Source organism: Mustela erminea, chromosome 3 (assembly GCF_009829155.1).
Source record: "Mustela erminea isolate mMusErm1 chromosome 3, mMusErm1.Pri, whole genome shotgun sequence".
NCBI lineage: Eukaryota > Metazoa > Chordata > Mammalia > Carnivora > Mustelidae > Mustela > Mustela erminea.
The window spans coordinates 138,857,409-138,883,656 of record NC_045616.1 but is presented as its reverse complement, the minus strand read 5'-3'; the positions used below and the strand labels follow the sequence as shown (position 1 = coordinate 138,883,656).

General features: G+C 36.3%; 1 protein-coding gene across 3 annotated transcripts in view; it reads right to left on the bottom strand.

The window, feature by feature from the left end:
• Positions 1 to 26,248, bottom strand: part of ZFR (zinc finger RNA binding protein) — an 85,589-nt gene that overhangs the window by 36,272 nt on the left and 23,069 nt on the right. For all 3 annotated transcript variants that reach the window (XM_032337678.1, XM_032337679.1, XM_032337680.1), the window contains 8 exons: positions 24,730 to 24,874; positions 22,147 to 22,365; positions 15,183 to 15,430; positions 12,012 to 12,203; positions 11,252 to 11,543; positions 8,936 to 9,129; positions 7,122 to 7,241; positions 5,843 to 5,988 (listed from right to left, as the gene is read on the bottom strand). In XM_032337678.1, coding sequence (XP_032193569.1) covers positions 5,843 to 5,988; positions 7,122 to 7,241; positions 8,936 to 9,129; positions 11,252 to 11,543; positions 12,012 to 12,203; positions 15,183 to 15,430; positions 22,147 to 22,365; positions 24,730 to 24,874 — 1,556 coding nt within the window. The remainder of the gene's footprint in view (positions 1 to 5,842; positions 5,989 to 7,121; positions 7,242 to 8,935; positions 9,130 to 11,251; positions 11,544 to 12,011; positions 12,204 to 15,182; positions 15,431 to 22,146; positions 22,366 to 24,729; positions 24,875 to 26,248) is intronic.

The window sequence follows — 26,248 nt, the reverse complement described above, 5'->3', positions numbered from 1 at the left end:
AATACAACCCAAGAACTTACATCAATAATGACAAAAAATGCAATTAAAAAAACTGTCCCACATCAGCTTAGCTAACACCTTCCTTTTTCCCTAGTGTAACTAATATCCTTTATTTGCTTTTACAATCTACAAATACATGCGAGTATGAGTGAAAAGAGGTGAGAAAACAAAGAGAAAAGCAACACAAAATTTCATAGCCTGATGTCAAAGCCAAAGGAACAAACACTGGAAACCTCAGAGCTTCCTTCAATCTCTCCTTCTTTAAGATATTGTAAACTTAAATGCCTACCTACAGTGGCTGGACCAGTAACGTGTGTGAATGAGAAACCTGAAGCACACATTCAGGAATTTTCTTCCTGTCTAGAGAAATGTGCTCCTTCCTATTTTCTATGTAGAAAGAACCTCTTAAGACTATTTTTAATTTCCCCATTTATGATACCAGCATACACAAATTTGTCTACTGAGGAAAAACAACAGTGCAAGACAGTGATGAATGGCAACTCACATTCTGTCTCATCTGTGGGGACATATTAAGGTTGGGGAAGACTATGGTCAAGTAGAAAGCACGTCTGTTATCTAGCATTTAAATAAAAATTTGAAGGTGGGGGGAGAAAGTACATGTTCTGGCTAAAGAGAACAGCTGTTACTCAGCCCCAACTAATTAATGCCATAAGGGAATACAGGGTTCCAATCTCAAGATCATCAGGATTTTAATATTTTTCAGAATCTTTAGTGTTGGTTCAAATTAAAAATACTATGTATATCAAATGAAAACCTCCATGGGCTGAACCTGGACTGTGGGCAGTTATTGTATAACTTCTGCTTTAATGGTCATTTTCAGAATCTAATTTCTTTTTTGCTACCTCACTCTCACTTCTGTCTTTATTTTCAGCTTCAAACTAGGATACCGATAACTACGAAGAGAAATTATGTCTCTGACGCATATTTGGTAGGAATAAGGTTTTACTAGACAAATTTGTTTAATGTAAAAGAAAGAAGCACACTTCTCCAAAATCAAAAACAAAAAACACCAAACCCATGTATGCTTCTCATGTAGCTCTTTAGAAACTACCAATTTCCTCAGATTGGGAATAAGCAGTGCTTTTTTGGGTCATCTGACTTAGAAGTAGTATAGAAACATAATCCTCTGTTATTTAGGCCTTGAGAAAATGAGTAACAGGTTGAAGGCTTTGAAAAACTACACTCATCCAGTTTTGAATAGTTTATTGTTATTATTGAACACAAATGTTTAAGTTATGTAAGGGCAGGGATTTTTATCCATTGTTGACCAATTCATACTCAGTACCTAACACACTACATGCAATTTTCTAGCACATCATAGGTGCTTAATAAATATTTTATATATCAACAAAAGAGGAAAAATTCCATATCTAAGTACAGAGTTTCAAATGCATTACAAAGGCTGATCATTCACAAAAAATAAGACTGATATATTTAAACATATTAAAAAGTAAAAACCAATACATAACAGTTAAAACTATCTGATGATAACACATTAATAATAGGTTAATAGCTACAATATAGTGTCTGTACAAAATAACAGTTAAGTAAAATAAATAAATAAAACTCAGGCAATTTACAAGAGGAAATGTAAATGTTCAAACATGTAATAAAATTCAGTATGTGAAATAAAAAGTGGTTGACAAGGATGTGGAGAAAAAGGAACCCTCGTACACTGCTGGTGGGAATGTAAACTGGTGCAGCCAAGGCAGAAAACATTAAAAATAGAAATATCTTATGATCCAATAACTCAACTACTGTATAACTAACCAAAGAAACTGAAAATACTAATTTAAGAAGATATATGCACATCTATGTTTACTGAAGCATTATTTACAATAGCCAAAATATGTAAGCAACCTAAGTGTCCACTGATGGACAAACAGATAAGGAAGATGTGGATGGACACACACTGGAATATTATGCAGCCGTAAGAGAAGATGAGATCATGCCATCTGCAACAACATGGATGGACCAGAAAGTATTATGCTAAGTGAAATAAGTCAAAAGACAAATACATGATTACTCTCATATGTGGAATCTTAAAAAACAAATGAGTAAGCAAACAACCAAGCAAAATATAGAGAACTGATGTTTGCTACAGGGAAGGGGCGTGAGGGGATGGGAAAAATGAGGGAAGGGGAGCGGAAGATCCAAGCTTCCAATTATGACATGAGCAAGTCACAGAGGCATAATATAAGGAATATAGTCAGTGATATTGTTAACAGTGTCGTCTGGGGACAGATGGTAGCTACATGTGTGGTGGGCACGTATGAAGTATAAACTTACTAATCAGAATGTTGTACACCTAAAACTAATGTATTGTGTGTCAACTATATTCAAAGAAGCTTTAGAAAATTTGCCAGTAATATAATTATAATTCAAACTGAACTGAAACAAATTTGAAAAGATTTACCTTTCCTATCCCAAATTTCAAATTTGAAAACAAAACCCAACCAACCAAAAATGGATTTCATATTTCTCTCTCTCATTGGCAGAGAACTTTAATGTTGTAGCAGCAATTTTCAAAGTGTGGCCCAAGGACTCCAGATGGTCCCTGAGGCCCTGTCAGGGGATCCATGTCTTAATATTAAGACATCATATACCTCTTCCATTCTTACTCTCTTTTCAATGTATAGTGGCGTTATCCAGAGGCAGAATGTGGTATTGCAACAAAAATGAACACAGAAGCACACTTGAGAATCATGCTGCCTTCTTTTAAGCAAGACATTTAAAGGGTTCTGCAAAAATGTCAAACAGTATCATTCACACAATTCTGGTGAAGAAATAGTTATATGAAGATTAATTTTTCACCAAGTTATATTTATTAAATATATGCAATGTAATATAATTAGTCAATTTGTTTATATACATATTTTTATAGATTTTATTTGAGAGAGAGAATAAAAGAGAGTGGGTGAGCACAAGAGGTAGGGAGGGGCAGAGGGAGAAAAGCAGACTCTCCGCTGAGCACGGAACCTGATGTGGGACTTGATCCCGGGACTCCAGGATCATGATCTGAGCTGAAGGCAGCCGCTTAACCAACTGAGCCACCCAGGCACCCAATACATTTATATTTTAACAAATATAATTAAAATGTCATTCTTAAATGAATTCATAAATATTAAACTTCTCAGTTTTAATTTTTAATACAGTGAAATCTTGACAGCTATAACCCACATAAACAAAAACTATTTGGAGTCTTTAATAATTACTGAGTATAAAGGGTCCTGAAACTCAACTGAGTTTATCTTTAATATTATTCTTCAACTATATCTTCAATTATTATCTTCAATAATTATATCTTCAATTATTAACTTCAGTAATAATGGAGTATAAAGGGTCCTGAAACCAAAATATCTGAAAATAATTGAAGTTAGAGTACTCAGTATATGCAGAAGCATGGGTTTCCTTCAAACAAATATTTCTATTTCTGGAAATAATATTATTACCAACATAAAGTCATAATTTATGCAATAATATAGCCTCAAGCATGGTCAATGTAATAACCATGGTACAGAAACACTGGAAACAACCCAAGTATCTAACAGAGGAGGACACGCTATAAAGAAAATTACACATCCATATAAGAGAATACTATGCTGTCACAAAAAAGAAAATAATCCTAGCTTAATTTTTAAAGTGGCATATAAATGAAAAAAGTGAATTATAAAATGTGTACAGGGGTGCCTGGGTGGCTCAGTTGGTTAAGCATCTGCCTTTGGCTCAGGTCATGATCCCAGGTGCTGGGACTGAGCCCGTCACTGGGCTCCCTGCCTGGCAGGGAGCCCGATTTTCCCTCTCTCACTCCTCCTACTTGTGCTCTGTCAAATAAATAAAAAAACTAAAAAAAAAGAAAGTGTACATTATGCTTATTTTCTGAAATCTATATCTATATCCGTATAGATACATTTAAAATATTTTATTCATTTGACAGAGAGAGTGAATGAGTATATACACAAGCAGGCAGTGTTGAGAGAGGGAGAAGCAGGCTTCACACTGAGTGGGGAGCCCAATGTGGAGTTCAATCCCATGATCTGGAGCCCCTGAAATAATGTTTTATTTATTTATTTAAAAAAAATTTTTTAGATTTATTTATTTGACAGAGATCGCAAGTAGGCAGAGAGGCAGGCAGAGAGAGAGGAGGAAGCAGGCTCCCTGCTGAGCAGAGAGCCCGATGTGGTGCTTGATCCCAGGACCCTGAGATCATGACCTGAGCTGAAGGCAGAGGCTTTAACCCACTGAGCCACCCAGGCGCCCCAATATATTTTAAAACTTGTACAAATACTCCTAGCAGCAGTATTCATGACACCCCGAAAGTGGAAACGACGCAAATGTCCACCAACTGATAAACGAACAATGTTACATATTCTTATGATGGAATATTATTATGCCATGAAACAAAGTACTGTTACAAGCTAAAACATGCATGAATCTCAAAAACATGGTGCAGTGAAAGCAGGCAGACAAAAAACACCATATATCGTATGATTCCATTTATATGAAATCTCCAGAATAAATCTAAAGATTTATTCATTTGAAGGGTGGGTGGAGTACACAGAGGGAGAGGGAGAAGGATAAACTCCCCGCTAAGCAAAGAGCCCAATGGAGAACTTAATCCCTGGAATCATGACCTACGCTGAAGGCAGATGCTTAACCGAGCCACACAGGTATCCCCAGAATAAGTCTACAGACGGACAGTATATTGTGGTTGCCCAGGGGTATATGTAGGGGTTGGGGGAAAATAGGGAGTGACTGCCAGTGGGTTTGTGGTTTCTTCTGGAGAGGGTGACAAAAATGTTTCTAAAATTGACTGTGATGAAGGCTGTACAACTCTGTGAAACTCTGTGAGTATTACTTAAAAACCACTGAACAGTACAATTTAATTTTTTCAAGTAACCTCCACACCCAATGTGGGGCTTGAACTCATGACCCTGAAATCAAGAGTCACATGCTCTACTGACTAAGCCAGCTGAGTGCCCCTGAATTATATTATTTAAGGATATGCTGGGGCACCTAGGTGGCTCAGAAAGTTAAGCACTTGACTCTCTGATCTGGGCTCAGGTCATGATTTCAGGGTTGTGAGATCTGCACTGGGCATGGAGGCCACTTAAGACACACTCTCTCCCCTCTATGCCCCTCCTCAGCTTGCATGCACTCTCTCTCTCTCTCTCAAAAAAAAAAAAAAAAAAAGTAGTCAGTTATATCAATAAAACCAAACATTAACATATCTCTGGAAGACATGTTTTCTCCTTTCTCCTTCCCTATAGCCTCAAGCTTCTATGATAGAGGTTTCTTTTTAAAAAGCACACAATTTTGTCTAGAATCTACTAGATCCTATACTCACGATATTTCTACCATGTAACCAAATGTTCTATTTTGTTTTAACTGAGACATTTATTTAAAATATTAAACGATTCTGGGGTACCTGCCTGGCTCAGTCAGTAAAGCAGGTAACTCTTGATCTTGGGTTTTTGAGCTTAAGCCCCACACTAAGTGGAGTACAGTTTATTTAAAAACAAAAACAAAAACAAAAAAAAACCAAAATAATTTAACTATTTCTTCATGCACTTAACATATATAAGATACCACTTATACTTAATATATATAAGATACCACCAAGGCCACAGTCAAATACTAGAATAGCCAATAAGTTAATTGTAATGCATTTCTTTTCTATACCTAGGATCTTCCTGAAAAGTGAAAACTTAAGTACATCAAATAATCTGGATTGCTTTGAATGGGAGTCACTCAGAATAGCTAAGCTTTTTAGAAAGGCTGAACCACTGTCTATCATGGTACTAAAAGTTAAAGATATTACCTCATTTCCATTCTCCAGCGTTCTTCTTCTTCTCGTCTTCGCCAATACTCTTCTTTCTGCATTTGCTTCCTCATTTTCTCTTCTTGAATCTTTCTGGCTCGAATACTGGGCTTTACTTCTACTTGCAAATCTGGATTTACTTTTTTCTGTCAATACAGACATTTAAAAAATCAGTGGGACCTCTAATAATCTACACATATTATTCATCAGACAATCCCCCATATTCTTTCATCATAGAGGTTTTCAGTTGCAAATTTTTCACTTTAAGAGTAAAATCAGTAACATAAGTTATATTAGAGGAAAGATTCAGAATACATTAATAAACATTCTTCCTTCCCTCCCACCCCTAAATTCTTAATTGTCTACATTTACAATGACATACTTAGTATCTAAAAAGTACAAACAAATGGAAGAAATCCTTCCTGAACTAATGGATATTTCATTTTCCTTTACTTGTTTGTAAGCAGATGATTCTAAATGTCTGACTGTGGAGGTTAAAAAACAGACTATTTTAATTTTCACCACCTCTTTGTTTAGAAGGGAAAATATGAATCTAGTGCATTAGTCTAGGCTAATTAAAAACTTTAAATGATGTGGATTTAACTTAACATCTGAAGTGTTTCCAATGAGGAAGTCCTCATCTTAAAATTCATTTTAGTGGGAATTTTACCAAGACAAAGAAGGTAAATAGATGGAGACCTAATACTTCTTTCAAAATACTTTATGTAAAGCAATTATTTATATATACATGGTTACTTGATCCAGGCAATGTTACTTTCACTAAAAATGATCAAATATGGTCATACTCTTCTTGACTAAGTATAAAAAACTAATCAATAAAAACCAAACATCTGAATGTGAGACATGACATGCTAATGTTACCATACAGTTCATGAACTGAGTTATATTTAGATATTTTGTTTCCTATGGAAAAGGTTCCAAGCTGTGTTTAAAAAAATAAAAAATAAAAAGACAAAAAAAAATTTTAAGATTTATTTGAGAGAGACAGAGAGAGTAAGTGAAGAGGCATGAGAGCAGGAAGAGGCAGAAGGAGAAGCAGACTCCCCGATGAGCAGGAAGCCTGACGCAGGGCTTGCAGGACCCTGAGATCATGACCTAAGCTGAAGGCTTAATGGACTGAGCCACCCAGGTGCTCCTGAAAATTTTTTCAAGAGGGGGAGGGGCAGAGGGATAGCGACTCTGAGATCGTGACCTAAGTTGCAATCAAGAACTAAACATTTAATTGACTGAACTGCCCGACAGTTGAAATCTTACTCACTTTATACTGAAGTCTGTGTCTTCGCCCTTTTAAGTGCATCTCCTTAGCATTGGGATCATTAAAACTGCACTCGCATAATTTACAATGGAATCGAATTACTTTTCCCTCATCATTTCGTACCTTGACATGGGAAAAAAGAATTCAAGAATCATTACCAAAATACTATAGTTGAAGACTTCATTCATAAACCCTCAGATTCTGTGATGAATATATGTAAACAATTAAATTTGCATGTATTTGCTTTTGATATTAATTTTAATTTCAATACCTTTATCTATGTGTAAACATTTAGATTTAAATGCAATTGGATAATAATTCTCTAATAAATTCTCTAATAAATAGTGAACAACTGCTACTGGCTAGTTATTGCTCTTGCGGAGATGGAAATAAGAGAATTAAAGACATTATTTTGGCATGTAAGTTTCTGCAAAGCTTAAGATCTTATATATGTAACTTTACGGAAAATCAATGTCAATTTTTTCCCAAATGCACAACCAATTAGGAAGAGAAGTATAGGGTTATTAAGATGCCTGTAATGGATACTAGGTTCAAATTATTTGTGGAAGCTTTTAAGACTGGCTCTGAATCCAATTCTCTGAAGTTTTGGATTACTTAATTGACAAATATCATTAAAGATTAAGGTGTCCTGGCCATATACATTTCTTTAGATAACCAAACCTTACTCTCTTAAGATCTGACATTTTAAAATTGTGAACTACTTATAAACTATATTAATCCACTTTTCTATCTGGCAAAGACAACATAGTATGTAATTTTTCTTGATGGGAGGAAAAAAAAACTATTTAACAAAAATCTACAATATGTTAGGAACTATTCTAGGTACTGTTATTTAATCTTCACAATTTTGGAAATATCCAAGTTTTACAGATCAGGACACTGATGCTCAGAGAATTTACGTATGTTCTACAATACAGTGAAAGTAAAGACTAGTGCTACACCACTCTATGGTGGGCTTTTTGCCAACAGCAAATATCTATCAGTCCCCTCCAATATTCCCTCACTCTTCAATTTACTGAGTTTACCTGTAAAACAAGAAGATTTCTAATCAGCTTGACAAATCAAATAAACATGATCTGATAACTCAGCAACTTTAATTTTATACATGAAACTACATCATTGTCCAGAAAGAAATACTCTATTATTTTGTGGTTCACAATTTTTTTTTTTTTACTCTTTATAAGCCAGATACTTGAAGGATATAAGAATGCCTACCAAACAAATAGAAAGTTATCTTCTATCACAGTGATGGTGTTGGTAGGAATAAAGTTAAAAAAAAAAAAAATTATGATGTCACTTAGGCAAGCATAAGGAGCAAGAAATTTATTTGAGGGTGGAGGGGCAGAGGGAGAGGACCTTCAAGTGAACTCCCTGCTGAGTGTGGAGACCACCATGGGGCTTAATCTCCCGACCTGAGCCAAAACCAAGAGTCAATCGCTCAACCGACCACCATCCAGGCGCCCCAAGGGCATGCTTTTTAAAAACTTTTAACAAAGATTCCTGTGATATTCCTTTATAAGTAACCTAAATCTAATTTTACACATAAAGCATTCCTGCAACAAAATGAAACTTTTTTTTTGGCGTGGGGGTGGGGGGGGTGGTGCAGAGGAGAGAATCTTAAGCAAGCTCCATGCCTAGCACAGAGCCCAACATGGGGCTCAATCTCACAACCCTGAGATCACAACCTGAGCTCAAACCAAGAGTCAGATACTTAATCAACTGAGCCACCCAGGCGCCAAAAAAGTGACAGAATTCTTTCCTATACTCTCACAGTGATGGTATTCTCAAGTCAATACCTCCTCCACATAATCATGGCCCACTGGCTGCACATCACTCTGCAAAGCAGCAAGAGATGCAGGTGTGACTGGTTCTGAGACGGTGTCTGGCTTTACTTCTGGAATCTGTACAGAGGCTACAGGAGTGCTTTTAACACATTCGGTTCCTTTTAAGTCTTCTGTTTTATTTCCTGTTGACTGCAGCTTATTCCCACCTAGAGGAGCATAAAAGAATTATAGTAATTTTCATTTTTCTTTTGTAAATGTATAATCTGATACAAAAGAAATTTCAGATAAAGTTCTATTTTTTTCACCATCAGTCCAACTCCTGGTTGACATACAACAGAATTTTGAAGAACACATCAACCACTTGGCTTTTTTCTCCTGTTAATGAAATAGATACCTATATTTCTTCCCTTCTCCAACAACCAATGATCCTGTCCCCACCATGACTCTCATAACAACAAATACCTAAAAGGGGACAGCAAGTACCTAAAAAGATAGGGTCTAAGCACAATTCATGTTTATCCCTAGTTCCCTCCCAAGCAACTGGGTGATAGGATATCACCCAGTCCTGATAATATAAAAATTAGATAATGTAGCTGCTTTTGAGGTACCAACAATTTAAGGGAAGATACAAATAAATACTATGTTAAGTGCTATAACAAGTAGGAACACAGTGAGGTGGGAATGCTTAAAAACAAAACAACAAAAAAAAAACAAACAAAAACCAAAAACCAAACTCCCACCCCCCCCCAAACAAAACAAACAAACAAAAAAGCCCATGGACCCTTTACCCTCTAACATGATCCAGTTAGCAAAGGCTTCACTAAGGGTGTGTCACTTGAGCTGGGTTTTTTTTTTTTTTTTTTAAGATTTTATTTATTTATTTGACAGACAGAGATCACAAGTAGGCAGAGAAGCAGGCTCCCCACCAAGCATAGAGCCCGATGCGGGGCTCAATCCCAGGACCTGGGATCATAACCTGAGCCAAAGGCAGAGGCTTTAACCCACTGAGCCCCCCAGGTGTCCCTTGAGCTGGGCTTTAAAAGAAGACTAATTAAGTATGAATTTGGCCCAGAAGAAGGAAGAGAATGATATCTAAACAGAATACCATACACAACAATATGAAGTTTAAAAGACTATGGTAAATTCAAGGAAGACATCCCCATCAATTACTATGTAGGCAGACGTGATGACACATTCAGACTATGAAGGCCTCGAATGGATAATTAAGGAACATAGTTTTTTCCTACATGCAAGGAGAAGGCCACTGAAAAATTTTTAAGCAGGAGACTAGAACAATTTGACATGTATTTTAACAAAACGACTTTGATAAGCTTGGAGAGACTGTATGTGGTATAAAACAAAGCTCTGAGGAAGAGACTTTGAAGGCCTAACACAAGGCAGTAGCTATGAAGAAAAAACACATCTTTTTGTAGAAATACTATAATAACAGAAACAAAAGGACTAAGTAAACAACCGAAGGAGACAATGAACAAGTAGAAATAATGTCAGTAAAATTTTCCAAGTGAAAAAAGCAGCAATTTGAAGAGATTATTTCACGACATTCTTGTGACAGAATCAGACACTGGATGCCCACAGAAACCCATATAGATAATAACCAGGTAATTCCTACACCATAGCTTGAAAAGGTGGGAGTTTTGAGTTTGCCCGAGAGATTTTAAAGTTACTGCATACTGAAATGAATGAGACCACTTGTGAATACTGGGTGAGAAAAGGGAGATGAGAACTAGAATCGGAATTTTAGAAGCACCACCACTTAATGAACCTGAAGGCAGGAGACCCAAAAGAGACACCTGAGAATGGGGTGGATAGACACAGAAGAGACTTTAAGCTTTAAGGCACAGTAGTCAACTGTGTCAAATGTCAGAGGAATCACCAGTGTGAGACTGAAAACTGGTCACTGGATTTGGCAATTAGATCTTTGGTGACTTCTGACAGCAGTTTCAAAAGAGTAGAGTGCAAACAGTGGAACAGACTGAGGACTGGATAAGAAGTATAGAAGCAGACAAAGTAAGAATTAGGCTGCAGTGTGGGGAGGATTACAGTAATGAGAAAATGTCTGGGTTTTTTATTTTGTGCTCTTTAATTTCTAAAGACTATGGAAGACACAGGTAAACCAAAGGAAGAAACCATTAGAAGATGAAGGACTGATTAAAAATTCAAGGGAAAAAAACAGGTATGTGATCAAGTAAGACCCCAGAGAAGAAGGGGGTTGGGTACAAGAGCATAAAACAGAAGGGTTAGGCCTGGCATGGAGGAGAAACATCACTTTGACAGAGTTAGGAGAAACACAGAATCTTCAGTACTTGCCAACAAAGTTTATTTTGGGTGTAGATGTTTTCTTGGCAGCCATATTTGTAGGCACTGCTGATACTTTAGTGTTGGATGTGCTATTAAGAGACGAGTTTCCTGTAGTTGTAAGACCTTTCACTGAAGAAGTTGCAATTGATGAAGTATTCACAGTACAATTGCTTGCTGCAATGCTTGAGGGAGAGGCAGTTGGTTTTGAAGCAGACACAGCTGTTGAAGAAGTAGCTTGGCTAACAACGTTTGGTTCTGTTGAAGGAATGGGTTTACCAAGTTTTGTGTGTAATTTAACCACCTACAAAATAAAAGCACATTTGTGAGGAAACTCAAAAAGCATTGATTTTTAACTTTTTCTAAAAGTTTTTCTTTAGAAATCAAGGAAATTTTAAATAAAAACCCTAAAAATAAACACACAGACATCCTCTGCTTTAAACAACATAAACTAAACAAAATCCAGTCCTTTTTTGAGAACTCTGTGAATACTCTTGGATGCTCTGAGCATGACAAGAGGAAAATAATCATACAACAAATTTCCAAATGGAAGAATAAATGATCTAGTTTAATTCAAAGGAAAAAAGTCTCCAATCTTTCCCTCTTTAAGCAATGACTATTTGATGTTACCTTTATGTACATTAGCATATAAATAAGGCCTATAATCCACTCAAAGTTTTCAAGTTTTAAAGACACCTATATTTAAACCCTCCATTGAAAAAGTAAAAGAAAAAAGAGTAAGACATAAGGATGTGTGGGAAAAAACACCTACTTTCTGATGCTTAGCACCACGAATGTGGGCAGCATATGCATCTGCTCCTGTACAAGACACATCGCAGAGCTCACAACGTAACTGATTCTGAGTCCCACGAGTAGAGTTGTTGCTGCTGCTGGTATTCTGTGAGGCTTTCAATGCGGCTTCTTTTTTTTTATGTTTCTGTCCTTCTAAATGTTCTTTGTAAGTCTGTTTCAAACAAAAAGGATAAATGTTGCTTTGCTAATTTTCTATCTATATCATTTGAAATTATTCAATTCTCAAATCTCTACTACTCATTTAATAATGCGGACTCAACAACTGTAAAAGTGACTGAACAAGAAGAGCATGTGGGATTCCCTATAGATGTGATGTATCTATAGTTCTCTGTACTTTGCTTACCAAGAATACACTTATCCAACACTTTGATTTGCAAAGGACTTTTATACATAGCCATATTAACAATATAAGGTAACCACACCCAGTTTTAAGAATTTGAATCTTCTACTGCTTATGTATAATGATGGACAGAGTGACCATTCCACAAACTATTTAACTGTAGAATTAAGAGGAGAGAGGAATGTATCTGTATCGTGAAAAAAAAAAAGTTACTGAATGGTAACAAGACATTTTTATGAACAGGTATGTTTATTTATAAAACTAATTTTTCTAACTCAGAATGTGTTTTCATATAGAACCCATACCATCCTGAACAAAAGCTTATCTAAAATACGAAACAGCCAAAATTACGTATGTTTGCAAGGAAAAACAGTATTATTTAATACTAGCCAATAAAATAGTGAAACTATATTAAAAACTATCTGGGGATCCCTGAGTGGCTCAGTCGGTTAAGTGTCTGCCTTAGGCTCAGGTCATGATCCCAGGGTCTTGAAACTGAGTCCACTTTGGACTCTCTGCTCAGACGGGAGCCTCCTTCTCCCTCTCCCTCCTGCTTGTGTACTTGCTCTCTGTCAAATAGATAAATAAAATCCCTAGCAAAAAAAACAAACAAAACCCCAAAAAACAACTATCTGGAATCAGCTGATAAGAGGTAGCAGATTTATTAAAATGAGGAGGTTAATAAGGACTGCTGTTTCTTTTTCCATGAGTGGGGCCAAATAGTTCCTCTTCCGTGTTTTATTTTTAAAACTGTTCTTAAGACAGACGTATCATTAGCATAAAACTGTATATTCATCACAGAAATTTCAGAGCTGGATGGAACTTTAGAGATTACCTAAACAATGATTTTCTAATTTTTAAACAAGAGAATCCTTTCTCCAAATGAAATCTTATGCAGAAGTAGGGGAAGTTGCTCTGTTTTTGAAACAAAGAGGGAGACCTAAGACCCAGTCATCTGATTCTCCTCTCATTATCTACAGTGGCCTGGAGTGGCTCCATGAAGCAGTCTGAGCCTCAATTATTTAGGGCAAATCCTTAATAAGTGAAGAAACAAAAGCCCAAAGAAATGAAGGTCTCCAACTTGTCCAAAGCCACACAGTGGCAGAGCCAGGTCTGAGAACCTTAAACCTGAACCTTATTACTCTCTCTCCTCATGTCCAGACCTAGGTTCTAACCTACAATGCCAATGATGCTTTTCTCATTAGCCCCTTAAGGCACTGCCTCTGACTTGCAGAAGTATCCTTGGCCTATTCTTTCGTAAAGATCTAGGCACTCCAAACTGATGGTCAGCTTTACAGATATCATTCTAAATGCTACTCTTTACCTATGATCCTAGACCCATGTTCTATCATGTATTGGTACCAGATACTCAACACATCTCTTAGGCCTACATTTGCTACTCACAGCATCATCCCCTCTCAACAGCCATTGCAGAATAGAATATACTCCTTCCATGTTTAATCCTGGGTCCCTGCCCAACATTCCCTACCTCCTCCCTCTCCCCCCACCACGTAATCACAACGAAACGATTTCCTATCACACTCAAAATAGGGAGAAACAAGGTTGTAATCTAACTAGTCACATATATTAATTATTCCCTAATTTGTGTAACTCAGGGAATGCTGGTAATTGAAAATAAACTAAAAACTCAGTATTAAGAAGCAGATACAACTAACCTAGTAAATTAAGAAGAATGTATATAGATGGGACAGAGTTCTTTCAACTGAAAGGACCTACTACAGAGGCAAAGACTGTTCCTTTACCATAATATGCCTTTTATCTTCCAAACTGCTTGTCAATTCTTATATAAAAAGACATTCTTAAAGAAATTAACAAATAACGTCAGGATAAGGGTTCAACACATTAGACTTTATAAACACTCATGCCGAAATCACATTTTAAGGTATAACAATCAGGGAAAAAAAAAAAAAAAAACCTAGGGAAGAAAGGGAATAAATATTTTACATGCTTCATTAGTTGATATTTTTGAAAAAGACACTTCCCCACATCTTTCTTGTTCTCAAAGTTTCTATTCCTTCACAAAGGAAATTACACAGAAATAAGTAACATTCTATAAACCATATACAAATGTTAGCCTTATCAGAAATGTTATCCTGCAAAAAAAAAAAATGTCATCCTGCAAACTACAGATTGTTAAAAGAACTTATTTTAAGGACTTTCAAAACTGCAGAAAGACAATTTTCTTCTGCTATTTATATGCTCCAAAAAATAACATATCTGACAAAGTCCTCTCATCTTTAATTCAAGTATATAAAACTGAATTATCTCTATGGTCATCCTTTCTAAGCTACAACATTCTATTCCTATAGTCATGGACCTCGAACAAGAGCTAAGGAAATTAAAAGCCAAATGTGTTAAGTTGAAGAATTTTGTATAAAGGCTTTACAGAGCAAGCTGTGACCGTTAAAAGAAATAAAAAGTCAATCTTATCCCCAACCCTAATTAATTTAAAATTAAAACTTTTAAGTTAAAGTTTTATTTAACGGGCAAAGTATCTTTCATGAAAAAAGTATAATTTGCCCATTTTTGTTAACATAATTATTTCTAAAGTTTTTTTAAATAGAATTCTTATGTCTCTATACAAATACTTTTTTTAAAAAAATACAAATACTTCTTAAAAAAAGACTGCTTAGTGAAATATGTGTATGTGTTAGCTAAAAGCTAACAGGAAAGAAAATGTAAACCTTTTCTGTGAGTGTTAGAATATCAACCATACTTGACTACCAAAAATAACTTGAAGGCTCGTGGTAAAACATACAACATAAGTACCTGTGGTCCAGCACAGCTGATCTTACAAACATCACAATAGTGAATCTGGGGCGGTTTGGGAGGCTGTTTTGGTTTCAGTTGTTTATTTTGGAATGGTGCTTTTTTAGTAAAGGTGGTCCCTGTCCAGGCAGCTGTTGCAGCAGCAGCTGCTGCCGCCGCTGCTGCCTGCTTCTGTTGCTGTTGCTGCTGTTGGTAGTAGGAGGATGCAGCTGAATACACTGCTGCTTCATAACCTGAATAAGACGTACCTTACAAATAAAATCAAACAAAGATTATGTTACATAATTACAACAGGCCAAGTTAAATGCGTTGAACTTAAATTCAATAAATTCTGCTAGCAAAGGCAGGTTTACATGTGCATATTTACAAATAATGAGTAACTCACAAAACCTGGAAAAATTATAAGTCAATCAATAAAATTTTAACTCAACACATATCAGGTGTTATAAATATGTAAGAGTGTAAGATTTGGTCCTTGACTTCGAGAAACTTCCTAGTCGGTGGGATATGACAGTGATAAAATGTACATGGTTACAGAATCTGTTAGTATTTCCCCCAAAAGAATTCCTCTGCATACATTTGGGAAGGGCTGAATTTGAAGGAGAGTCTGAACTAGGATATTAGACAGGAAAAAAAGAAATTCATTAAAGTATATGCTTGATGACTGAGAGGACAGAAGATTTAAAAGAACAGAAAAAGGCTTTGAATCCCAGTGATTGAGTGATGGGTTGTGCAACTGATAAAAGTAAGGAGTTGACAGAAGCTGCTTTGGAGAAGCAAGGTGAAGAAACCTTAGCAGAGGTCTGTGATGTGAAGCTAGAGATCAGATGAATATGTAAGATAACAGACAAAAAATTTTGGAATTAGGAACGAAATACATTGGTTCTCATTTTTCAAAAGAAAAAAAGCACTGTATTTTCTGGCTGAATGAATGGATTGATTCTATCCATTTCCATTGTTAAAAGTCTCTAATGAATAAGCACAACAAGCTAGTTACTGATACAGACATAACTTATACATGCTGCTTATGTTCAGTGATTTATAGACTTAAAAATCTATAGAAGTTTTAAATTTGACAAAGTTACTGATTTTACTTATAAGCCTATCTCAAAACTAGAAAACTTATCCCTTTTCTAAACTGAGGTCTCTGGAAATTTGGAAGACTCCCTATTTATCGCACTACAAGACTTTTTTTTTTTTTTTTTTTCTGAAGTGGAATTGAGTGGAGCAAAGACATGTAAGGCTCAAGAAAAATATTCCTAGTTGCCAAGATGGCACAGAAGAACTACTTAAGGAAAACTCAACTTTTTGGTCTCTCAATTGCAACTGCTATGTTGAAAAGAAAAGACTTATGACCCACTAGCTCTAAGGCATCTACATACATAGGAATGAAAACATGAATTGGAAAGGTGAGGATTTAAGATGCGTGAAAAGTGAGAATCATAAGCACCTTAAAGTGGAAATATCTACAAAACAGTGCAATCAAGTAATTTGCATGAAAAGCCTTCCTAGACTTTTATATCAGGCTATTAAATTATAAAGTGCTTATAAAGATAGAAAGTACTGTGAGAAGAAAATATCTAAAAGTAAAAACATGAAGAAGCAGGTAGGCATATTAATAATAAGCATATGATCAGATAAGAAACAATCAGATAACTCATATAACTGATCAAAGGAGAAACTACAGATCAATAAACTCTTCTGGCCAGTCTTACTAATGTCCTATGGTACTTAAAAATGTGGAGGAAGACGAAATGTCTTCAAAGTGATAGGCAGAAATATGCAGTTTAAATTTCACTTCTAAAGCACCATAAATTGTCTAGTTAAAATTAACAAAGCTACTTTTAAATTTTAACTGGCTAGGACCATGATTTTTATATGAAAAATTTTAAAGATATTTTCCAAATGACTAGCTGTTGTGTACAGTAACTGTAAAAATACCACTTAAATGTAACCTCATGAATTAATGTATCAAGAAGATAAAAAGTAGCATAAGGGCAATAGCATTTTACAATGCTGGATGACCAGGACTTTCAGCTTTTTTTTAATTGAAAATCCACAGTAGGGCGCCTGGGTGGCTCAGTGGGTTAAGCCGCTGCCTTCGGCTCAGGTCATGATCTCAGGGTCCTGGGATCAAGTCCCGCATCGGGCTCTCTGCTCAGCAGGGAACCTGCTTCCCTATCTCTCTCTCTCTCTGGCTGCCTCTCCATCTACTTGTGATTTCTCTCTGTCAAATTAATAAATAAAATCTTAAAAAAAAAAAAGAAAAAGAAAAAGAAAATGAAAATCCACAGTATTCGGGGCAGTGCTCCAGACACAGTGAATTCTCAAAACAGATCTATAAGACAACTATTATTATCCTTACTTGACAGATGAGAAAACGGGCTAAGAGACTGTGAGGTGCTTTTATTTTTTTAAAAAGGATTTTATTTATTTATTTGATAGAGAGAGTGATCACAAGTAGGCAGAGAGGCAAGAAGAGAGAGGGGGGAAGAAACTCCCCACTGTGCAGAGACAGCCCAATACAGGGCTCGATCCCAGGACCCTGAGATCATGACCTGAGCCGAAGGCAGCGGCTTAATCCACTGAGCCACCCAGGCGCCCCATGAGGTGTTTTTTAAACACTGAGTTATTTAAACCATAAAAATCACCACACTAAGCTTAATATTTACAAATTAATCTTCATCTGCGTATCTGTAGTCTAAAACTAATAAAAGGTAAGCTTAACTATATAGCTTACTACTTAATCTCCTATGATTACTGGCAAACAAATGTACATTTCTCGTAAAAGCACTACAGGAAAGTAAATAGAAGGTTGAATCTCTAAATAAAAGCCTAATTTCTGAGGGCTAAAACATTTTCACTTAAAAAGTACTTTTATTAAAGGAGCACCTGGGTGACTCAGTCGGTTAGCATCCGACTCTTGATTTAGACTCAGGTCATGATCTCAGGGTTGTGATATTGAGTCCCATGTTGTGCTATGCGCTGGGCGTGGAGCCTGCTTGGGATTCTCTCTCCCTCTCCCTGACCTCTAGGGGGAAAAAAGTACTTTTATTAAAAATCCTTATCAATTAGAGGTGCCTGGGTGGCTCAACTGGTTAAACGATTGCCTTCGGTCAGGTCATGATCCTGGAGTCCCAGTATCGAGTCCCACATCGGGCTCTCTGCTTGGCAGGGGGTCCACTTCTCCCACTGATGTCTCCCCTCTCATTGTCTCTCTCTCTCTCTCTCTCAAAAAAATAAATATATAAAATCTTAAAAAAAAAAATCCTTATGGGGCACCTGGGTGGCTCAGTGGGTTAGAGCCTCTGCCTTTGGCTCAGGTTGTGATTCCAGGGTCCTGGGATTGAGCCCTACATGGAACAGAGAGCCTGCTCCCCCCCACCCCCGACCTGCATCTCTGCCTACTTCTGATCTCTCTCAAATAAATAAAATCTTGAAAAAAAAAATCTTTATCAATTAGTAAGTTACAAATTAAGTTGAAATATTATTTTTAAATACAATGTACAATATCAGAAACAAAAACCTACCATTGCAGTAGTAAATTCAGCATGTTACAAGCCACCATTTATCAGGTACTGAGATTCTAGAACTAAGTTTAATGAGATGGAAAAAACAGCTGACCTAAATTGTAGCTGATATAAAATTACACATACAGAACTCAGAAGTCCTAACAATGATTTTTTTGGATGGCAATTTCACACCATGTATCACTTTTTTTAAAAAAAGTGCATACTCTTTGACATACTGGCAATTTCCAGGAATTTAAACAACTGGCAAATTTACAAATCTTTTCATACAAGGATTATTTTACCCACTGTTGTTTCTAGTTTTTCCATAATACGAAACTTAGCACCCCAAGAAAGATACTTTAAAATATATATAGTACAACCAAACAATATTATACAGCCATTAAAAACTATGTATTTCTAAGTATAGATTCTGACTTCTAAATACCATATTAGAAAACGCAGCTCCTTTGTGAAATGGCTGACTGTTTGGGCATGAAATGCTTTAAGTGTATGTCCTACTGTGGAAGAAAAAAAGGAAAAAGTGCTCAAAAAATAATGATGCCAAGTCCAAAAGGTTCAGGAGCCAGTTTGAAAAGGATCTCATTGGCCAAAATTGAGAAAGCATGTGCCTCAAAAAGAAAAATGAAAGTAATGGATTATACTACACTGAACAAAAAATACTGAGTCCACAGTAATGCTAAAAAGAGGTGACGCTTCCTTAGAGAAGAATGCTGAGAATCAATGTAAAAAGATTTTATATCCATCATTGTAGAACTTGATTCATTTAAGAGACTTTCAAAGGATCCAACACCACAGTCAAAAGTAGTTTGGTTAACAGGCCCATAGACTATTTGGATAAGTACAAAGGGGAAAAGGTATCCTTAAAATGGAGAGATCTGGTAGTCACCACTTTAGTAAGTGATTATACCTGCCATCAATAAGGAATTTATAGCATTACTTATGTGCTCCTGATGTGATGAAATGCTGAAGCTCACTTAGGTAGTTTTATTGATTAAAAAACTGACAAAATCTAAGCATAAAGAAAGCAGATAAATCTGGATTATGGATTTTATAGGACAACTGGCCTGAACTCTTAAAACATGTCAAGGTCAGGAGAGACAAGATAAAAACAGGAGATTATTCTACATTAAAGAAAACTGAAACTAACAAGACATGACAACCAAGTATAATCCACAATCCTTGATTAGAACCTGAATTTAAAACAAAACAAAAACACACCAAACATAGAAAGCTCAGCCATAAAAAACACTTGTGGACAACTAAAAGAATTAGATAAATTCATGTTCAATTCCTTTTAATGGTATTTGCATGTGGTTATGTAATGGAATACTCTTATTCTTAGGAAATACAGGCTGAAGAATTCTAGGCAAAGCACCAGGTCATCTGCAACTTATAATGCTGACCCATTTGAAATGTCTCAAGAGATAAAGCAAATATGACAAAATATTAATAGGTAAATCTAAGAAAATGGTATATAGACTTTACACTATGTTTTTGAATTTTCTGCAGAATTAAAGTTCTCTAAAACAAGAAGTTGGGGAAAAACATAAATCAAAAGAATGATGTACCTCATACTTAATGATATGCACAAACATTCACAATCAGAAAAAAGCAATTAACAAAATTGTATGTGTCGGCCAAATTCACTTTTATTAAAAAAAACAAAACAAAACACAAACGTATATACCGAATATGTATATTTCCATGAGGAAAACGAGAAAGACATAAACCAAAATGTTAATGGCAATTGGCATCTGGGGTACATGTCCTGTGATTTAATGTTTTCTTTTTTATCTATAGTTTCTAGTTTTAAATGATGTATTATTCACATATTATAGCAGTAAATAAAAATAATTAACTAAATCCTGTGTAAGATATATTCAAGCAACTGGACAAAGGAAGAGAGAAAAAACAGAACAACACGTAAGACAGAAGCAGTAACAGGAAAGGATACTATTATACTTCTTATTTTGTTGGTGGACATTAAAAAAAAAAAAGTGTCCAGTCAGAGCTTACTGAAATTCCACTTAGAGTTATAACTGATTAATCAGATATAAATAAAAATTAGAGATAAAGAGGGGCCAGAAAAGTTGTATCTGGTCAATCCTGAATGACAGATCTAGGAATAACAACCTCTCCTCACTCCCAATTCATTTCTGCATGGTTTAACTTAAAAATCTGTGCCCACTGCTCCTTTTGGCACCCTTTTAGATAGAGACAGACACCATAACAGACCCTGCATGGCTTTTCACATGCCATTTCCAGCCTTATCTTTTAATATTTACCCCTTATATCCTGGATTCCAGCCACAAAAAAACTTGTTCCTAAATACTCCAGGTCAGCCTAATTCATCACCATATCCCTAGCACCCAGCACAAGAATTTAGCATAGGATAAAAAAATCTCTGAAAAACAGGGTGCCTGGGTGGCTTAGTCCATTAAGCGTGTGACTTGATTTTGGCTTAGGTTGCTGTCTCTGGGTCATGGGATCAAGTCCCGTGTTGGGCTCTGTGCTGGGTGTGGTCTCTCTCCCTCATCCTCTCCGGCCCTGCTTAAGCACATGCCTGCGCACTCTCTCAAAGCAAACAAACTGTGAAAAACAACAACAAAATTTTAATTCAGTAGTAGGCTTTTAACAAGCAAACTGGACTAAATAACTAAAACTGCCCATACCGCCTTAAATCCTCCATAGAACAAGACAAGGTACAGAAAGATAAATAAAATGCCTAACAAAATAAACCATACAGAAGTACAAGGTTACATGTCTACAAAAAAAGCAACATGTGATTTTAATCACTGAAATAATGCAAAATACCTTAGCTAGAAATTAGCAAAAACAGTGGACATAGGAAGATTTTAGTGATATTTCTCTTAATATAATGATTATTTAAGGAAATATGTAATTTCCTTAATAAAATAAACATATAATTATTTAAGAAAATAGAGCTACTCTGTCCTTCCAAGAGACGTATGTTATATAACAATCTTATGGATATTTACAAAGACTACCCAATATTTTCAAGATTTATTCCTGATAATAAATACTTCCCTGGTGGCTGAAATAAACAGTACAATTTGTCAGTGTTAGTCCCTGAATGTTAACCTTAAATTTTCAAATTCATTTGGAAAAGTCAGAAAAAAAAATGACCCTGTAAAATACTAGGTGTTATTTTTTCTAACTGCAATGCTAGGCCAGGACTCATGGCTGGCTTTCAAATGCCCAAAGAGAATTTTATGTTGTTCATTATCTCCTGGCTTAAAAAAACAAAAGCCCCAAATACAACTTATTATGGTCCATTTGTCACATTATACATATATATCTACACCTATCAATTAATTCAATTCTTGCTACTGGGACTAAGATTATTTCACAGAACATCAAGATAGTTTCTAATTTTGTTTACTCATTTAAACACAGTTCATCTGTCTTACCAGAATAAGTAACTGCCGTGGTACTGTAAGTAGCACTCTGGGTATAGGATGGCACCACAGTAGCAGCAGCTGCTACTGGCTGTACGGTGGAAGATACAGGATAAATGGAGAAAGTAGTGGTAGCTGGACTTGGTGTGGCTGGTTTTATGGCTGTCACTTGTCGAGTTTGCTGGGCTTGTGTATACTGAGTTGCACCTTGGCTATAACCCGCTTTGGGGGCTAAAATGGAAAAGAGATTTCAGAAAATGAGAAAGGTGAACCTCAACAGTTATTATACCAATATTCTTGAAAATTAGAAAAGTGTAAACACCAACTATAAATTTGATGCTAGCAATTTCTTCCTGGCAAAGGTTTGAAATTTTTATTACCAACTGAGTAAAATATAACCTTTACATAAATTCATTTATCATCCTTTCCCAGATGCTTTCCATGTATTTCCAAAATGGCATTTTTGTCCAAATTTACAACTAACTGAAACAGCAGTGCTACTTAAAACAGGTACTAATAGTTTTTAGGTAAAGGGGTGGGTGTATGTGTGTGTGTGTATCGAGTCAGTTAGTTTAACCTGAGGGTTATGCTTAATATTGTGAACAGAATAAAGAGCCTCAAATATGATTTCAATTCACAGTAAAAATTTTCAAAATTTAATTATATCGGATGTGCTCATATACCATTCGTTGCCTTTTATTAATTCATCTATGGTGAATGTCAGTCTAATTCCAACTCACAAAGTGCCACTGACTTAGTTCTTCAAATATCAATAGCTTGAGTGCAGCTGTTTTTAAATGGCTACCACTGGGGCACCTGGGTGGCTCAGTGGGTTAAAGCCTCTGTCTTCGGTTCAGGTCATGATTCCAGGGTCCTGGGATTGAGCCCCGCATCAGGTGCTCTGCTCAGCAGAAAGCCTGCTTCCCCCCCCACTTCGCCTGCCTCTCTGCCTACTTGTGATCGCTCTGTCAAATAAATCAATTAAAAAAAAAAAATCTTAAAAAAAAAAATGGCCACCATTCACATTTTGCTACTTTTGACCATATTCAAAATAAATGTATGCTTTAAGAAGCTTATGAACTGTTATTATCAAGCCCTAAATTAATAATTAATCTTATTAATGATCACTAAAGCATACAAATCACTTTATGCTTAGTTAAGGCACCTTAAATAGCACTTAACAGTTTATAAAACTGTTATCTACAAGTATAAAACCTGATCCACACAACACACAGATGAGGACATTTTACAAAAGGAAACTAATGTCTAAGAGCTAAATGGCTTACAAGGCACATAGTCAACATCAGAGCTAAGACTAAATCAAGACTCTTCTGACTCTTTACCACAATCTAACTCTGATAATTAACCAGAAGTTTGCTACAGATCAGTGTACCCACAAATTATTAGAGAAGAAACTATAGAAAAGTTGATCATTATAATTCAAAATATTTTTATATCACTTTTATGGGACTCACAGAAATCTCAGAAGTAGAAGTACCCCAGAGTCAACTACCTCATTTACAAATAAGAGAACAGAGATGAAAAGAGTAAAACTCACTCACCCACATTAGTGGTAAAGCCAGTACTAGAAGCCAGTCCGACTCTTTCCTAATCGAAGGTCTATCCACACTCCCATGGTCCTTCAAAAATTAACTAAAATAAAGGAACTATCTACTTCTCTGAACTCAGCTTTGTTTTAGAAGTTATCAGGAGAATCTCTATCAAAAAATCCATCTTTTAAAGACTACAAGGGGTGCTTGCATGGCTCAGTTAGTTAAGCATCCAATTCTTGACTGAGATTCTTTCCCTTTGCCCCTCCCTGCTGCTCACATGAGCTCTGCAAAATAAATAAATCCTAGGGTGCCTGAGTGGCTCAGTAGGTTAAACATGGGCCTTCAACTCAGGTCATGTTTCTAGAGTCCTCAGATTGAGCTCCACATTGGGCCCTCTGCTCAGCTGGGAGTCTGTGTCTCCCTCTCCCTGCCCCTGTCCCTGCTTGCGCTCACACACGTGTTCTCTCTCTTGTTGTCAAATAAATAAAATCTTTAAAGAAAGAAAAAAGAAACAAAGACTACAAATACGTAGGCTTCCTTGAAAACAAAGTATTTCCTGTATTTGAACCATTATATTTACTGTAATATCAGAGGCTGGAAACAGAACCAACTGTCATTACTGATCAGAAAAAGATGAATTAAAAATAAGGGCCCACAAAGGGTTTCCAATGGTTACACAAAGGCAATCAAGCAGTATGTTCTGGGCATTTCTGGCGAAGCTAAGGATGTGGCCAGAAGTTATTACCACAACTCCTATTGTACAGCTTATTTCATAGCAGAAAGAGAACTGTAAAGCTGAAGACCAGGAACAAAAATTCATCTCTGGGAGAGAAGAGCATGATTATGAATTGCCCCCACGGCCCCCTCCCTCTTTGGTACTCAAAGCACAGAGCAGAAGAAGAGAAGGACATGGCTACAATTTGCTTCTTGAGGTAATATAACAAAATAGCTTAGGTGGACTCAAAAGGGTATTTTCATGAAGCACACTGAATAATGTATTTGAGTAGTTTTCGATGAAACTGTGTATGCTAATAAAACCCACCTGTCTGATAGTACGTTTCAGCAACAGAAGGCTGAGGCTGGGCAGCAGCGGCCACAGCAGCAGCAGTGGCCGCTGGTTGTTGGTAGTACTGCTTACTGTCATATGCTACAGCAGGAGCTGTGGATCTTACATAGGAGTACGAGTCCTAAAGAAAGGGAATGAAAGAAGATCTTGCCATAAGTGAAGTGGTAGGAAAAAATCCCCAACTCTATAAAGTATAATAAAGGAAAACAAAAAACTAACTATAGACCTATGTTTAAGAGTTAAATTCAAAACAAAGGGCCATCTATTTTTGGACTTTGAAAATAAGGTCAAAACCACTTCAAGCAGCATGTTTATTTAACTTTCACATGAGAAAAAAAAATCACTGAAACATTTTAAAATAATGCTTATCTTTAAAATCCTATTAAGAAAGGGGGCATCTGTGTGGCTCTGTTGGTTAAGCGGTAGTCTTGATTTAGGCTTGGGTCATGATCTGAGGGTCCTGGGATCAAGTCTGGTGTTGCATTCTTGATAGGGAGTCTGCTTGAAGATTCACTCTCCCTCACCCTTCCCCCTGCTTGCTCCCTCACTGTGTCTCTCACACTCAAAAAAATAAATCTTAAAAAAAAATTCTATTAAATTCATAGCAGTTTTGCTTTAAAATTGGATCTCACTGTAAAGACCACCTGTGTGTTCTAAGCTTTGTGACTATTCCAGCTTTCTTTTCATTCTTTTTTATTTACTATTATTATTATTATTATTAACAACTTATTTTTTAAAAAAAGGCTCCATGCCGAGAATAGAGCCCAATGCAGGGCCTGAACTCATGACCCTCTGATCAAGACCTGAGCTGAGATTAAGACCTGGACGCTTAACCGACTAAGCCACCTAGGTGTCCCTATTTACCACTATCATTAACATAATGGATAGAAACTTCCGGATCAGGGAAAGGAAAGGGGAACACAGGTTCCAGGCAGAAGGAACACTATATATAAATCTCCAAGGCAGTGAGGATCAAGGTGAGCTGGGTGAATTCTGGCACTAAACAAAGTGAGGAGGGATGGGAAGGTATGTAGGTGGAGGCTGAAGAAGTAGGCAGGGCCCAGAGAATGATGGGCTTCATTAGCCTTATTAAAAACAATGGAATTTATTACATATCACCTCTGGACATAACGAAAACAATCACACATGGAAAAAGGAATTCTGAGTTTAGTAACAAGTTTAAAATTAAAGTTTATTTACTTATTTTTACAGAGAGAGCACAGGGAGGAGCAGCAAGGGAGAGGGAGAGAGAATTTCAAGCAGACTCCCTACTAAGAGCAGAGAGCCCACTGTGGGGCTCATCCCATGAACCCAGATCATGACCCGAGCTGAAATCAAGAGTTAGGCACAGCCAGCTGAGCCAGCCACTCAGGTGCCCCACAGCTTGCCAAATATTAATAAAAAATACTAAGATTATAATTTATATGTCAATTCATTACTTAACAAAATAAACTCATACATTAGAAAGAAAATAGAAAAACTAGGCAAAGTTCAG